The sequence below is a fragment of the Topomyia yanbarensis genome, chromosome 1, assembly GCF_030247195.1.
Source record: "Topomyia yanbarensis strain Yona2022 chromosome 1, ASM3024719v1, whole genome shotgun sequence".
In the NCBI taxonomy this organism is placed as follows: domain Eukaryota; kingdom Metazoa; phylum Arthropoda; class Insecta; order Diptera; family Culicidae; genus Topomyia; species Topomyia yanbarensis.
The window spans coordinates 60,458,745-60,474,862 of NC_080670.1; the positions used below are offsets into that span (position 1 = coordinate 60,458,745).

Below are 16,118 nucleotides of genomic sequence, written 5' to 3' on the forward strand. Positions count from 1 at the left end.
AAAGAGAAAAGTTTTCTCTTTTTATTAACTGCTATGAAATGTGTTTAGTCATTAACGGTTTGTCCGGAATTCCCTTTCAAAGAGAATTTTGACAGTTGGCTTTTAAGCCGTAATCATATGTTTGGCGAGATTTGCAGATTTTTTTTTATTTAGATAGCTGATATTTACAGATTTTTAAAAATAAAGGCTTTTGGTTGCACTAGTTTAAAAGCTCACCCGAATAGAAATGTACAGTAACACAACCATGATTTTCACTGTGACAGTACAGTAATATTACAATAATTTACAGTAAGTTTTAGTGTTATGCTACATTATAAAAACAATAAACTTTAACGTTTTTACAGTAAATTTCAATGTAAAATAGTCTATTACAGTGAAAGAGGGGGGTAGTTCTGTATCTTAACATTAAAAAAATCAATCTTTCTCCATCCATTTTTTTCTCAAAAACATTAAAATTTAATGTGAATGCACTGTATCAGTTTTTTGCTGAACAGTGAAATTTATTGTTACATGAAATTTTATTGTAAATCTACTGTGAGAACTTGGCATCGAACAATGTTGAAACAGTAATAACTATAATATTTATTGTTTTATGATTGTTTGTAGGGTAAATGCTATTGTAAAATTCTACCCGGGCAGCGTTATTACTTTAGGTTACTCCATAAGCTATTTCTCTCTACTTACATACCCCATAAATGCACTATTTTCTTTTAATATTACAAGTCATTAATAAGACTTTTTGACGAAAGTTAGTTTTCCTGACATTTTTTGTACTTCCCAGACCATTAGAATTTTCCATGTAGACATTTAAAAAAGTACCTGGCATCTCTGCACGCATGCTCGCCGAAATGAACAAAAAGTACACACCACTACTACCACCAACGGGAAAGCAGTGCAAAAAATGTTCCCATCGTGGTGTGTTGGCTGTCGCCGGACGGCATTTCTCCTGACACGGTGTTTTCGACAGCAGAAGGTACTTCGGGTTTCAGTTTCGTCAACGAAAGCAATCGCGTGTGCGACACATTTCCGTAACTCGTTTCTCAGCGAAAAGTTGTCAATTCAGTGCTCGTCGGGTTGTGTTTATCCCGGTAGCTTTCAACTTGTTCGACCATTTAAATCCACGACAGCAGCCACGGGAAGTTCCTGCATCGCAATGACCGGCGTTGGCAAATACCAGATCGTCGAACGGGGCGCTCCAAATTCGACAGATTATCGGCTTTTCTTCAGTGAGTACCGCCAGTGTTTTACAAGTTTCGGTGGTGGTGATTTTGGTTTTTTTTTTCTTTCTGACCTAATGATTGAAAAGTTCATTGAATAATGGGGTGATTTAATTGGCTGTGCAATAACATAGCGGGAAGTAGCCGTCTGGTATGTTGCATAACCTTAAAGCTCCGGTGCACGGACGGGTATGTGTTACAGTACAACCTCGGTACTGCGTAAATTATAGTTTCAATTAGCTTAGAAAGGGAACCAGCTGCAGTTTATTTTACCTTTAACGACAGGGATACTGAAAGCCAGAAAAATGTAGAATATTAGCTAAGTTATTAGCTATTCAACGATTTCTCATTGTTCTAATTTGACCAATTTGACACGTAGGCGCATCTAACGAATTGGCTCAATTACATTGTAGAGTAATTATTGGGGGGCTTGTTTGTTCAACCACGAGAATTTTCCTTAACCTGGCTTAAAAGTGCACCAATATAGCCAGTAGAATGTAGTGAACTAGTAAATCATAATCATGTATTCCACGTTACCTCTGTTATATTTGTGAAGAACATATTGATTTTATTCAAAGCGCAATTCATCGATTATAGATGGGTTCATGCTGGTCACATCTCCTTATCTAGGTTTTCAAATTCTATTTGGATTTGTGTAATAAGTTAGAATGAGTATAATAATAACTGGATCGACGTAAATCAATATCAAAAATTAAAAATGGCATTTAAATTTAAATTTCGAGATTTGATGGAATTGCAGTTAGTATAACAACAATGGCATTTTCGTTTTTGATATTGCATTACAGTGGTACAGTCGCTGCTAAAACGGTGTAGTATCGTGAAGCAAAAACGCTGTTTTTCTGGCTGAACGCGCAAACCCGAAATTCACACAGCATGCGTGATTATACGCGCGAAAGTTTATTGTTATTGGCACGTGGCTCAGAACGCATACAACTTTACCTATCCGTTGCGTGTGACAATTCGTCTATAAAAAGCAAGAGAAGTGACCTTTACTCAGTGAACACCTTATCAACAAGCGCAGTGTGTTTCCGTTTACACTGACGGCGTTGCCTTATCAGATAATTTGATCAGTGAAGCGCTGGGCATGAGTAATACGACAGTAGGGGCGGCACTTACACTCAAATTAAAAGCAACTCGGGAAAACTCACTGATAATAAGGTCCTTTATCATTTTAGTGATACGTCATGCATCATTTTAATTGTAAGACTCAGTATCTAATCACGTCAGAATATTTTTTTTATAGTGTTTTGAATTTATAAGCATTGTTTAGGAGTGGCTGCTACTACTTCGAGTTAATGCACCGAAAAGATGTAGAGAAAGAGCAAATAGAATAATTATTGAGGTTGATAGACAACTACGCTAATTGAAGTGGTCTGTGTTAAGCCAAAGAGGACAGCGTCATTTGGAGGTACCTGCCTGAGAATTGCTATCGCGTTTAATGTAGCACTAGAAATAACTATATCAATTTATTTCTGAAAACTCAAATCAAAGTAATCGAAAGCAAATAAGTATCCATAAACATTCTATGATAATGATAAATTATCGAAAAATGAATTTTGGTATTAAAAATACGAGGAAAAGTTTATGGCGCTCAGTTCAGTTTGGCTTAGCGCAGGCAAAGTTTGAAAAACTGAAAACGGTAAGGCTGTTGCCTAGGATGAAATTAATTTTAATCTGATTTGATCACAAGTAGTTTCATTTTAAAGGGCATTTAAATAACTTTGTTAGTCATTTCAACATGTTCGCCTAATTTGATTCGAACTATGTTATTTTTACAAATATATAGCATATTCTTTTTTCACAAATGTGTTCTGTACAATCAGGTGAAACAGTTCGGAACGCTCACTTATTATACATTGTATGGGAAATCATCTCTACTTTGCGAATTTCAAGGTCTCGTTTTGCCCCTTTTTACGCGGAAGGGTTTAAAATCGACATTTTTAAATGTTTGCTGGTACGGAGGAGCCTGGTGATTGGAGCAAAAACAACAACTGAATAATACGTAAACAAGCACTTTATGTGGAAATTGAAAGTAGTTTTATCCAATTATGTTGTTATTGATATTGCTAATCAGTAAAAAAAAAGATATGAAAATGGTATTATGCTTATAAGAAAGGCTCGATATCACTGTATGGGAAAATTTATCTCATCTTTTATAATTTTTGATATTAATTTTCAGCGAGATTGGGCAACATTTTTGGTTTTGTTGTTCGAAGACCCGCCACTGTGCGTCTGCTCTGGCTGGAAGAACTGCCTTCGGATTATTGTGAATTCACCCCTGTTCCGTTTGCATTGAACGGACATTCGCCAATATCTCTGCGGGCGCACAAATTATAGAGCGCACTAACGGATAAGATTGTTCTGTTCATTTTGCAGCAAGCTCGACCCGCATTGGATGGAAACAATACGGCTCGTCTAGATCTTGAGATGTTTACCATCTCCATGTTGTTGAAGGACACTTTACACCATGATGCATCAATAATAAAACAAATTTGAACATCGCCAAATCGTGTCGTATGAAATGAATTCCGTTGATTGTGGATCGGTCTTAAAGTACGATTCACACCGCACACGATACGACGACACAGAACGTTTGACGTACGGCACGTGTGAACGGGCACAAGAGAAACGCATTTAACTTATCCTGACGGAACGATGACGCTCCGATAACGTTGATGGAAGCTGATGTATCGTCTGAATCGCCCTTAATACGACGACGAGCCAACATCTAGGATTGAAAATCACGGTGGCGAAGCAGATACCTGGAATTTACCCGAAAGTATTTTTTTTTTTTGAACGGGTATTGCAATTAACACGGTTTCTGCTTTTATAGTAGACCTTTTGAATGCACAGAATTTGAAGATTTTCGGAAAAGTGGAAAAGGCGACCTTGAAGATTCCCGCTGGCGCACACTTCAACAATCTGGTTGCTTTTGGAACAGTATTAACGATTAGACGCCAAATGTCCATGTCTGAGGCCATTTTAAAAACCAAGATGGCAACTTCCGGTTCAGTGGAATTCTCTGAAACCCCGTCATTGCGGGTAGTTTTGGAACGGGATTGATGAGTGCACGTCAGATATCGATGTTTAAGGTCATTTTGAAATCCCAAATGGCGACTTCCAGTTCAGTGGAACTCTAAAAAACCCAATAAATATGGTATTGATAAGTAGATGCCAGATGTCGATGTCCGAGGCCATTTTAAAAACCAGGGTGACCACTTCGGTCTAGTAAAATTTTCAATTACCTATGTGAGAATTTTTTGCAATAGCGTTGATGAATAGACACCGGATGTAAATTTCGTAAGTCATGTTTTTATCCAAGATGGCGACTTCTAATTTAGTAGACATCTCATTCATCTTAATAATATAGCAAAGACCAGATTTTATTATTCACCCCGATTTTATTATTCACCCTTGATTTTTAAAATGCTTTCAGACATGCGGGCCAAAAGGAAAGATGCGACACTACAAAACTTCTAAGCAACTAAAATAGAAGCAGAAACCGTGCAAAAAAGTTCAAAAATTTCCTTCAAAAAGACATTTTTGATAAACCTCCGAAATCACCTCTTTTCCTAAAATCATCTAAGTCGCGGTTTTTTTTGCACGGATTTCGCAAATAACGCGGTTTTTTGCACGGTTTCTTTACACGGTGCCTATCTGCGTGCAAAAAAACTTTAGTGTATTTGTAACTAGAGTTGTTAACGCTGAATTCAACTTTACCGCCGATAACAATGAATTTAGCTCCATTACCTTCGAAATTCCGTGCAAAATTCCGTGCTGAATTCTGCGCGAAAGTCCTTGATAAAATCCGCGTAAAGTTTTGCGTGAAGTACCGCAAAATCCCGCGAGAAATTCCGTGTGAAATTCCGCGTGAAATCCCGTGCGAAATTCCGGGCAGAATTCCTTGTAAAATTCAGTGCGAAATTTTGTAAGAAATTCCGCGCGATGTATCGTGCGAAATATCCCGCGAAATTCCTTGCGAAATTCCGTGTGAGATGCCGCGTGAAATTCTGTGTGAAATTACGTGTCAAATTCCGCGTGAAACTCCGCGCGAGATTCTGCGTGAAATTGCGTACGAAATTCCGTGTTAAATTCCACGTGAAATTTCGTGCAAAATTCCTCGCAAAATTCCGTCTGAAATTCTGCGCGAAATTACGCGTGAAATTCCGTTCGAAATTCCGCGTGAAATCCCATGCGAAATTCCGCGTGAAATTCCGTGCAATATTCCGTTTGAAATTCCGTGCGAGATTCCGTTCGAAATTTCGTGTGAAATTTCGCGTGAAATTCCGCGCGAAATTCCGTGCGAAATTTCTCGCGAAATCCCGTTCGAAATTGCATGAAATTCCGCGCGAAATTTCGTGTTAAATTCCACGTAAAATTGCGAGCGAAATTCCTCACAAAATTCCGTCTGAAATTCCGCGCGAAATTTCTTCCAAAATTCCGCTCGAAATTCACAAAATTCCGTGTGAAATTCCGTGCGAAATTCCGCGTGAAATTCCGTTCAAAATTCCGCTCAAAATTCCGTTTTAAATCCCTGTGAAATTCCGTTCGAAATTCAGCGTAAAATTTCGTGTGAAATTCCACTTGAAATTCCGTGCAAAATTCCGTTCGAAATTCCGTGCGAAATTTCTTCCCAAATTCCGCTCGAAATTCACAAAATTCCGTGTGAAGTTCCGTGTCAAATGCCGAGCGAAATTCCGCGTGAAATTCCGTTCAAAATTCCGCTCAAAATTCCGGTTTAAATCCCGTGTGAAATTCCGTTCGAAATTCAGCGTAAAATTTCGTGTGAAATTCCACTTGAAATTCCGTTTGAAGTTTCGTGTGAAATTCCGCGCGAAATTCCGCATGAAATTGTGTGCGAAATTCCGTGTTAAATTCTACGTGAAATTTCGCGTAAAGTTGTGTGCAAAATTCCGAGCGACATTTCGCTCGAAATCCCGTGCGAAATTGCATGAAATTCCGCGTGAAATTCCGCACGAAATTCCGTGAGAAAATCGCGCAAAATTACGTCTGAAATTCCGCGCGGAATCTCATGCGAGATTTCCCGAGAAATTTCGCTCAAAATTCACGAAATTCTGCGCGAAATTCCGCTCGAAATTTAGAGTGAAATTCCGTGTGAAATTCCGCACGAAATTCTTTGCAAAATTTCGCGCGAATCTCCTTGTGCAATTCTGCATAAAATTCCGTGCAAAATTCTGTGTGAAATTCCGCGTGAGACTCCGCCCGAAATCCCGTGCAAAATTTCGCGCGAGATTCCGTGCGACATTCCTTGTGAAATTTTGCTTGCAATTTCGTACGAAATTCCGTGTGAAATTTTGCTCGAAATTCCGCGTGAAATTTTGCGCGAAATTCCGTGCGAAATGCCGCACAAAATTCCACGCTAAATTCGTGCGAAATTCCACTCTAAATTCCGTGTGAAATGGCGCACGAAATTCCGTGCGAAATTCCACGTGAAACTCGGAGCAAAATTCCGCGCGAGATTGCGTGCGAAATTTCACTCGAAACTTCGTGTGAAATTCTGCACGAAATTCCGTGTGAAATTCCGCGTGAAATTCCGCGTGAAATTCCGTGTGAATTTCCGCGTGAAACTCCGCGCGAAATTTCGTTCGAAATTCCACGCGAAACTCCGTGCGAGATTCTGCGTGAAATTGCGTGCGAAATTCCGTGTTAAATTCCATGTGAAAAAATCGCGTGAAATTCCGCGCGAAATTCCGTGTGAAATTCCGCACGAAATTCCTCGCTAAATTTCGCGCGAATCTCCTTGCGCAATTCTCCATAAAATTCCCTGCGAAATTCCGTGCAAAATTCCGCGCGAAATTTCGTGCGAAATTATACTCTGATTTCCGTGTGAAATTTTGCGCGAAATTCCGTGCGAAAATCCACTCGAAAATCCGTGTAAAATGCCGCGCGAAATTCCACGTGAAACTCGGAACAAAATTCCGCGCGAGATTCCGTGCGAAATTCTGCGTGAAACTCCGCGCGAAATTTCGTTCTAAATTCCACGCGAAACTCCGCGCGAGATTCTGCGTGAAATTGCGTGCGAAATTCCTTGTCAAATCCCGCGTGAAATTCCGCGCGAAATTCCGTGTGAAAATCGCGCAAAATTACGTCTGAAATTCCGCGCGGAATCTCATGCGAGATTTCCCGAGAAATTTCGCTCAAAATTCACGAAATTCTGCGCGAAATTCCGCACGAAATTTAGAGTGAAATTCCGCACGAAATTCTTTGCAAAATTTCGCGCGAATCTCCTTGTGCAATTCTGCATAAAATTCCGTGCAAAATTCTGTGTGAAATTCCGCGTGAGACTCAGCCCGAAATTCCGTGCAAAATTTCGCGCGAGATTCCGTGCGAAATTCCTTGTGAAATTTTGCTTGCAATTTCGTGCGAAATTCCGTGTGAAATTTTGCTCGAAATTCCGCGTGAAATTTTGCGCGAAATTCCGTGCGAAATGCCGCACAAAATTCCACGCTAAATTCGTGCGAAATTCCACTCTAAATTCCGTGTGAAATGGCGCACGAAATTCCGTGCGAAATTCCACGTGAAACTCGGAGCAAAATTCCGCGCGAGATTGCGTGCGAAATTTCACTCGAAACTTCGTGTGAAATTCTGCACGAAATTCCGTGTGAAATTCCGCGTGAAATTCCGCGTGAAATTCCGTGTGAATTTCCGCGTGAAACTCCGCGCGAAATTTCGTTCGAAATTCCACGCGAAACTCCGTGCGAGATTCTGCGTGAAATTGCGTGCGAAATTCCGTGTTAAATTCCATGTGAAAAAATCGCGTGAAATTCCGCGCGAAATTCCGTGTGAAATTCCGCACGAAATTCCTCGCTAAATTTCACGCGAATCTCCTTGCGCAATTCTGCATAAAATTCCCTGCGAAATTCCGTGCAAAATTCCGCGCGAAATTTCGTGCGAAATTATACTCTGATTTCCGTGTGAAATTTTGCGCGAAATTCCGTGCGAAAATCCACTCGAAAATCCGTGTAAAATGCCGCGCGAAATTCCACGTGAAACTCGGAACAAAATTCCGCGCGAGATTCCGTGCGAAATTCTGCGTGAAACTCCGCGCGAAATTTCGTTCTAAATTCCACGCGAAACTCCGCGCGAGATTCTGCGTGAAATTGCGTGCGAAATTCCGTGTCAAATCCCGCGTGAAATTCCGCGCGAAATTCCGTGTGAAATTCCGCACGAAATTCCTCGCAAAATTTCGCGCGAATCTCCTTGTGCAATTCTGCATAAAGCTCTCCGCGAAATTCCATGCAAAATTCTGTGTGAAATTCCACGTGAGATTCCGCCCGAAATCCCGTGCAAAGTTTCGCGCGAGATTACATGCGAAATTCCTTCTGAAATTTTGCGTGCAATTCCGTGCGAAATTCCGTGTGAAATTTTGCGCGAAATTCCGTGCGAAATGCCGCACGAAATTCCACGCTAAATTCGGAGCAAAATTCCGCGCGAAATTTTGTGCGAAATTCCACTCTAAATTCCGTGTGAAATGGCGCGCGAAATTCCGTGCGAAATTCCACGTGAAACTCGGAGCAAAATTCCGCGCGAGATTCCGTGCGAAATTCCACGTGAAACTCGGAGCAAAATTCTGCGCGAGATTCCGTGCGAAATTCCACTCGAAACTCCGTGTGAAATTCCGCACGAAATTCCGTGTGAAATTACGCGTGACATTCCGTGTGAATTTTTGCGTGAAACTCCGCGTGTAATTTCGTTCGAAATTCTACGCGAAACACCGTGCGAGATTCTGCGTGAAATTGCGTGCGAAATTTCGTGTTAAATTCCATGTGAGAAAATCGCGCGAAATTCCGTGTGAAATTTCGCGCGAATCTCCTTGCGCAATTCTGCATAAAATTTCCCTGCGAAATTCCGTGCAAAATTCCGCGCGAAATTTCGTGCGAAATTATACTCTGAATTCCGTGTGAAATTTTGCGCGAAATTCCACTCGAAATTCCGTGTAAAATGCCGCGCGAAATTCCACGTGAAATTCGGAACAATATTCCGCGCGAGATTCCTCGCGAAATTTCGTTCGAAATTCTGTGCAAAATTACACGTGCAACGGCATCGCGTTGAAATAACCCTGATTGTAACCCATGTTGCTGGAATAGAAAAATGTTGCTTGAAGATCGTTTAAGGAACCATAATTTATTTGAACAAGAGTTAAACGGGAACTAACCCATACACTCTTTACAAAGCACGCACAACCCTCCAAAACACAAAACTGATCGAAACTAATTAGATGTCATTAACTCAATATAAATAAATATAAATTAGAGCTTCTAACTGTAAACAAGCTTTAGGATGGTTCAAAGCCGCTTGCAGTATGTACAACTTTGCCGTACCTTTTTCGAATCCGTGTTGTTTAAATGGTTAACTCAAGTCAATATATCATCTGCAATGAATTTCTTCATTGCTGACAGTAATGTCGTGTCGCATGATAAGATCTACAAACGCGTCGGCAATGTTTACCACAGCGAATATACTCAATAATATCAATTGGGTTCCTTTTGAAGATGGTTCCCCTTCCTTCAAATAAAGTTCATGGCCATATAGGGTGATGTGCCTATTATGGCAGTAGAGCCTATTGTGACCCTATTTCGTATCCCTTGGTTTTGAACCAAGCATATGAGATAATGACAATATCGATTTGGCTAAAACAGGTGTGCAAAAAAAGCTCAAGTTATATTCTTTATTTGTTGTGCACATACGTATTCAGAACTATCCACTAAATCCAACTTTTAATTAAAACAAAATCACCTTATTGAAATATCTGCTGATCCGCCTCACTCGCGTAGTGAACCGAAACAGGACGCAACGGCGCTTAGCAAAATAAACACTTTCGAGCCAGCATTTACCGCCTCATATCTCGTTATTCCGGCACAAATATATTAAATATTGCACTGATACATACCTTTATTTTAGCTGGAGAACCTTTTTACGATTATTTCACTTTAAAAGCACTCGTCAAACACTAGAATAGGCCTAGTGTTATAATAGGATAAAACTAAATACGGGGGTTCCTATTATTGGCATGTTTTGCTGATACACTACCACAATCAAAACCAACTTTTTGCATCCATCATACAGAAAAGAATCACCAGTGCGGCCAAACCAAAACATGAACTTGAAAACATAATGTTATGCAATTTCAGGTATAAGTAATCAATTATTTCAAGTTATTCAACTATTTGTTGATTGCAGATATTTTATTTTCATCTGCACATACAATTTGGATCGGGAGGAAGTAATGTGTGATGTGAACTTTATATTCCAGTTGTTAACTTTCGCACGGTTATTTCCTGCATGCGCAGTTCTGGGCGCTCTTCTATTAACAGCTGATGAGTTTCTTTCGTGTGCGTGATGTTTACGTTTGTTTTGTTCGGCTGAAAAAAGCAGAATAATTCGTTTTACAAATCACGCGTTGGCGTCCATGATCTGGATACCTAGTTAGAATCGACGCAAATGAAATATGAGGCATTGCGTTTCAACTAGATTGTTTTTCGATGAGGTGGAAATCGGCACACACATGATGCGATAATTGGAACGTTCAGGTGGGAATAGATGCACAGAATAGAACATTTATTTTCATTTATGCTGAAAATTGAGACAATTCTGCCAAATAAGCATTATACAGATGTTTAAGAAACAGTGCACTGATACTTTATTCTGAAAAAGGTTATAGGTAATATGGCTTCTTTTTAAGTTGTTCAAAAAATAGTGCGACCCTCTCCATAATGGTGCCAAAATAGGCTCATCACCCTATTTAGCTTTCCAAAAACTTCGCTTTTATTATCTGCGTGTCAATTAGCATTAGGCTGCTACTTCCAACCAGGGTTCGCGAAAAAGAATTTTCTACGGATGGATATCGAAGCTTTTTTGCAACTAACTAAAAATATATTGTTTGAATACGATGTTAAACCATGGGGGTCGACAACAACCCAAGCTGATTTCAAAGGGGTTTTTTTATTTCTAGATTTTCTAGATATTTGTATCATCACCAAGCGCTGTAACAAAATTTTTGCTTATATTGTAACCATTACAGAAACTGATGACGGCCAGGCTGTATCTCCCCTGCACGACATTCCCCTGTACGCCAACGATGTGAAGACGGTGCTAAACATGGTCGTTGAGGTACCCCGCTGGACCAACGCCAAGATGGAGATCAGTCTCGGCGAAGGTTTGAATCCCATCAAACAGGACGTCAAGAAGGGCAAACTGCGGTTCGTTGCTAACTGCTTTCCGCATCACGGGTACATCTGGAATTATGGAGCCTTCCCGCAGACGTGGGAAAACCCAGACCATCTGGATCCGAACACCGGTTGCAAGGGAGACAACGATCCGATCGATGTGCTGGAGATCGGATCACGGGTGGCCAAACGAGGCGATGTGGTACAGGTTAAGATTCTCGGAACGGTCGCACTAATCGATGAGGGTGAAACGGACTGGAAAATCATTACGATTGATGTGAGTGATCCGGTTGCCGAGCAGCTTCACGATATCGGTGACGTGGAAAAGGTATTTCCTGGTCTGCTGAAGGCTACCATCGAGTGGTTTAAGATCTACAAGATTCCTGATGGTAAACCGGAAAACCAGTTCGCCTTCAACGGTGAAGCAAAAGATGCGGCTTTCGCCACCAAGGTAGTAGAAGAAACTCACCGATTCTGGCGAGCGTTGGTCAACAAGGAGATTGAGGGAACCGGCATTTCATGGTGAGATTACTCTAAAACTGGCATTAACGTGAGTGTATTCATGAACAAAAAAAATTCTTTATAGTTTGAACACTACTGTTGAGGGATCTCCATACCTTGTTGCCGCTGATACTGGTATCGAAGTACTCGCCAAAAGTTCGACCGGTGGAGCATCGCAGCCTTACAATGATAGCAGTAAGTACCTTTTTGCCACTAATAGAATTAACGTTCATATCCATCAAAAGACTAATAAGTAGATTCGAGATCCGTTTTTTATCGCTTTTCATGCACATAAACCTTCGTAGTGATCCTGTACCTGTACACATTTACATTCTTATTTTTTACACTTATCCACCGCACAGTTCACAAATGGCACTTTCGCGACGAGAATGCCTACTCCAAGCTGTAGTTCAACACTTTCAACGAGGCCACCATGTAGTCAAGTAGTTACTTCCTCTGGCGAACAAGGGATCAAAACTGCATTTTTTGTTGCTTAATACTTGTTTCACGCAGTAGATTTATATTTATTATTTAGTTACATACTTTAAACATAATTCCAAGTTGCAATGGTTTAATTTTCCATATTTAAGCATAATGCCAATTTCCAATGGTTTAATTTTTCATCTAGTAGTCAATAGGTTAGATTGAATAAAGTAAAACAAATATAACGACCGTTAACACCAATCAGGAGTGGTACGGGTCCGAACTGTCCTGTCATAATCTTAGATATGAAATTTTCTTTCTATTTTCAGACGACAAGTGGCACTATATCACTCTCAAGTAAATTAGAAAATGTAACTTATAATTTCAACGTCTCAACATGAAAGTCTTGAAAGAGATTCGCCGTAAAGAAGCACATACTCGATGGGAACTGTTTAAAATAAATTGCACTCGAAATACGATCAATGATGTTTAGATATTTTTTTCAGGGCGAAAGAGGACTTGCTAATTGAGAAACTGGACAAATTTTAAATTTTCATACATCCAATTCATGTATATTTTGCTTGGATCTATCGATCTGGTACATGGTTTATTAGTTTATTTAATAAAATAACGACCGTCAATATGGAGAAAGATGCAAGAAGGGTGACAGAGAATTATTTATTCAGTTCATCTATTTGTAAGGTTTGAGGTGCCGATTCTTTTTACATTTGAAATCTAGGGGATTACACATTAAAATATAATAGTTTTACAGCTATCGTAAAGCTAGGGTACATTTCGGTATACAAGAGGAGAAAATATAATTTTATTAAGGAGAGTCACCTAGAGCTATTTTTATTAGTATAACGGTTTAGCATTTTTATTTATTTATTTTTTCGATCTTCGTCAGATACCGTACAGATTAAGTGTTAAAAGTTTATAATCGCTTACTTATAACTAGATTTAGTAATATGATAGCCAGAGAGTTCGGAAGTTTCGTTAAATATACGGATTATTCTGGCCGTATGCAGTACACGAGGAAGAACAAACAAATCCTTGAAAGATTATTGGGACAGTCGATATTGCTCGACAACATATCGAAAATGAACATTCTTTGCAAGAATGTACGACGTGACTCAAGCGTTGGTAAATTTAGCAACATACATCTATTATTAAACATTGGCAGACGGATAGGGTCGTTCCATGGCAATTTCCTTAAAGCAAACCGTACAAAGCTTCTTTGAACACGATCCAGTCGATTGCTTTGCACGGCGTTGTACGGCGCTCATACTTGTACAGTGTACTCCAAAATACTCCGTATGTATACTTCAGAGTATACAAATCCTCGAAATCAGCAGCGTTTCGTTTCAAAAAACTGAATGTTGCAAAAGCTTTAGCCGTTGTCGCTGTGATGTGGTTGGCAAAGCGAAGTTTTCTGTCAAATAACACTCCCAGGTCACGGATAGATTTCACGCTTTCGATGACACACGCCCAAAGGGTATATTCGCAGCGCATCAGAGTTGTCGAGCGCCCGAAACTAGTCACCTTAAATAAATTTTATCGACGTTGATCTGCACTCCATTCAGCGAGCACCACTCTTCAATATTGACTATATCCTCTTGGAGCACAGCTGAATCGAGTCTCGAAGTAATTGAGCGAAAGATTTTCAGGTCATCAGCGTAGAGCAATTTGCTAGACTTGATGCGGTTGGAGAAGTCGTTGATGAATAATATAAAGAAAAGTGGCCCTAGGAGACTTCCGGTTGGCGCTTCAAATACGCTTGAGTATGTGGTGCCGATTCTAACAAAAGCGGATCGTTCAGAAAGGTATGATTGTAGCCATCTAGTTACTCACGGAGGAAATCCTAGTCGCTGCAATTTCATAACCGGAAGGTTGTGCGGTATCGAATGATTTAGCGAAATCAAAATATATTGCATCAACTTGCTGGCGCTTTTCGACAGCTGGAATTAGACAACTTGTGTACGTCACCAAGTTCGAAGTGGTCGAGCGTTTCTTTACAAAGCCATGCTGACGTTCATCAATTATGTGCGAAGATGCAGCGTACATCGCATTTTTCAGAAACGAGATCCCTCTATAATTTTCAATATTTTAAGTATTTCCTGCCTTATGGATAGGAACTATAGCAGCTTCTTTCAACACACTTGGGCAAACATTTTTCGTGATCGAGCGCTTGAAAGTAATGCTTACTGGTACAGGAAGCGCCTGGGGCACAATGTTTTATGAACAAAGGGGGCAAACAATTCGGAGCTGGCCTTTCGACGGGTTTATCAAGAAAGATTAAAGAAGCAATTAATTATGTTAACTGAGAGGAACAATTTTACAACCATCTTAAAACTGCGAATTCAGTTAGCGCTTAACCTCCGAGTTGTGCAAACGTGTTTAAAATCGCTGGTCATTGGAAGTCGTTCGCGAGCTATTATTTTCGAGCTTATCACGAGGCTTGAAGGCATCGCCAGCTTGTTTTTCGAGTGACTTTTGCGAGCAGTGTCAAAATAAGACGTCACGAGAGCACGTTCCGCATCGATTATGCCCATCTACCACGGAAGCTATCTTATGAAGAGCTTCATCACTTCGTCAGTACCGTTTTGGAGTTGTAAAAGAATCAAGTTGTGCGAATTCAACCAAGACGAAGCCACGGTTTTTCGTTTGTTAAGGTCAACGAACTTGCGTGGCACAGGCAATTGTCGAAAAACACGACAATGTACACGGGACAGAGATCGACGAAAAGATCTACAAACTTCTGATAACATTGGAGCACGGGGCTGCGCAAGTAAAAATCTACAATCTCTACGAAGATGTAACAAACGAAGATATCATTAGATCGAGTTTCCTCAAGTGTATGTAGACATACTATCACTCCATGAGGTGATGTGGAACGAGATATTCGCCTTCGGTGGCATCCCAATTGGTGTTTGAGTCGTGAAGATGATGCTAAAAACGAACATTCCATCGTTTGTCACCATCGATGAAGAGATAACAGCTCTATCCTACTACAGACAAACCAAACGTGCCGACACTGCAACGAATCCGTCCACAGCGAAGCTTTGCAAGAATAGGGATGCTAGGCGACTTGCTGGTTGCACGCGTATCAAAGTAGCAGAGTTCACAATCCGCAAACGAAGTTACGCATCACGCCTGACGATCGGGCGGGGAAGTGATCGTGTGTTCTGCCGAGCCACCGTTTGTAGTCGAAGGAGGGCGATACATTCGAGCCAGCACCCGAAATGAAAACGCCCAAGCAAGCCCCTAGGGCTACATAGGTGGAACGGGACCACATGCCTTAAGTCTCTTATTTCCTGAGTCTGTGAAAGCCACACAGTGATTAAAAGTCGAGTTTTATAAAAATATACATGATTAACTTTGCTATTTGGTTCCGTTAGCCGTTACGATTCCCGGAACTTTATGAATTGGCACAATTATTCGCCGCTTGAAGTGAAAAAATTTGCACCACAGATCAAGTGCATAAAGTGACTCGGTGCTAGAAAATCTGGACCCCCCTCATCCAAAATTAAGACCAAATTTTTTCAATGAAAAATGGCAGTGACTCAGAACTGACGAACGGTCGTCCGTCAGCATACGACCACGCTAATCCTAGTGAAGCCAACGGAAGGCCAGAGAAAGGAAGAGCTGTAGAGCAAGCCACGCGGCAAGACGGCAACGAAAACTGGTGGCCATCGGCCGATAGAACACGCGGACAGCATCAGCAGCGGCAACACGTGGAAGCAGCCATCGTCGACGAATCAACGCAGTG

At 40.7% G+C, this 16,118-nt stretch overlaps 1 protein-coding gene across 2 annotated transcripts; it reads left to right on the top strand.

Moving 5' to 3' along the window:
• The first annotated feature begins 882 nt into the window (after nucleotides 1–882).
• LOC131677735 (inorganic pyrophosphatase) lies at nucleotides 883–12,828 on the top strand. Of its 2 annotated transcripts, none has more exons than XM_058957751.1 (4): nucleotides 883–1,226; nucleotides 11,281–11,947; nucleotides 12,012–12,121; nucleotides 12,289–12,631. In XM_058957751.1, exons 1-4 carry the CDS (start codon nucleotides 902–904, stop codon nucleotides 12,333–12,335), a joined length of 1,149 nt encoding a protein of 382 aa, XP_058813734.1. In that variant the 5' UTR covers nucleotides 883–901; the 3' UTR covers nucleotides 12,336–12,631. The 2 variants fall into 2 exon arrangements, with proteins under 2 accessions (XP_058813734.1, XP_058813736.1); XM_058957753.1 differs by lacking the exon at nucleotides 12,289–12,631 and adding an exon at nucleotides 12,679–12,828 and having other exon boundaries at nucleotides 891–1,226.
• Nucleotides 12,829–16,118: the final 3,290 nt, after the last annotated feature.

What these genes read in the sequence shown, in the direction of transcription:
- LOC131677735 (XM_058957751.1), top strand. Translation starts at nt 902, where the DNA reads ATGTTCCCATCGTGGTGTGTTGGCTGTCGCCGGACGGCATTTCTCCTG. An exon ending in AGATTATCGGCTTTTCTTCA is followed by an intron (nt 1,227 to 11,280) that starts GTGAGTACCGCC and finishes TAACCATTACAG; the next exon opens with AAACTGATGACGGCCAGGCT. An exon ending in GCAGCCTTACAATGATAGCA is followed by an intron (nt 12,122 to 12,288) that starts GTAAGTACCTTT and finishes TCCACCGCACAG; the next exon opens with TTCACAAATGGCACTTTCGC.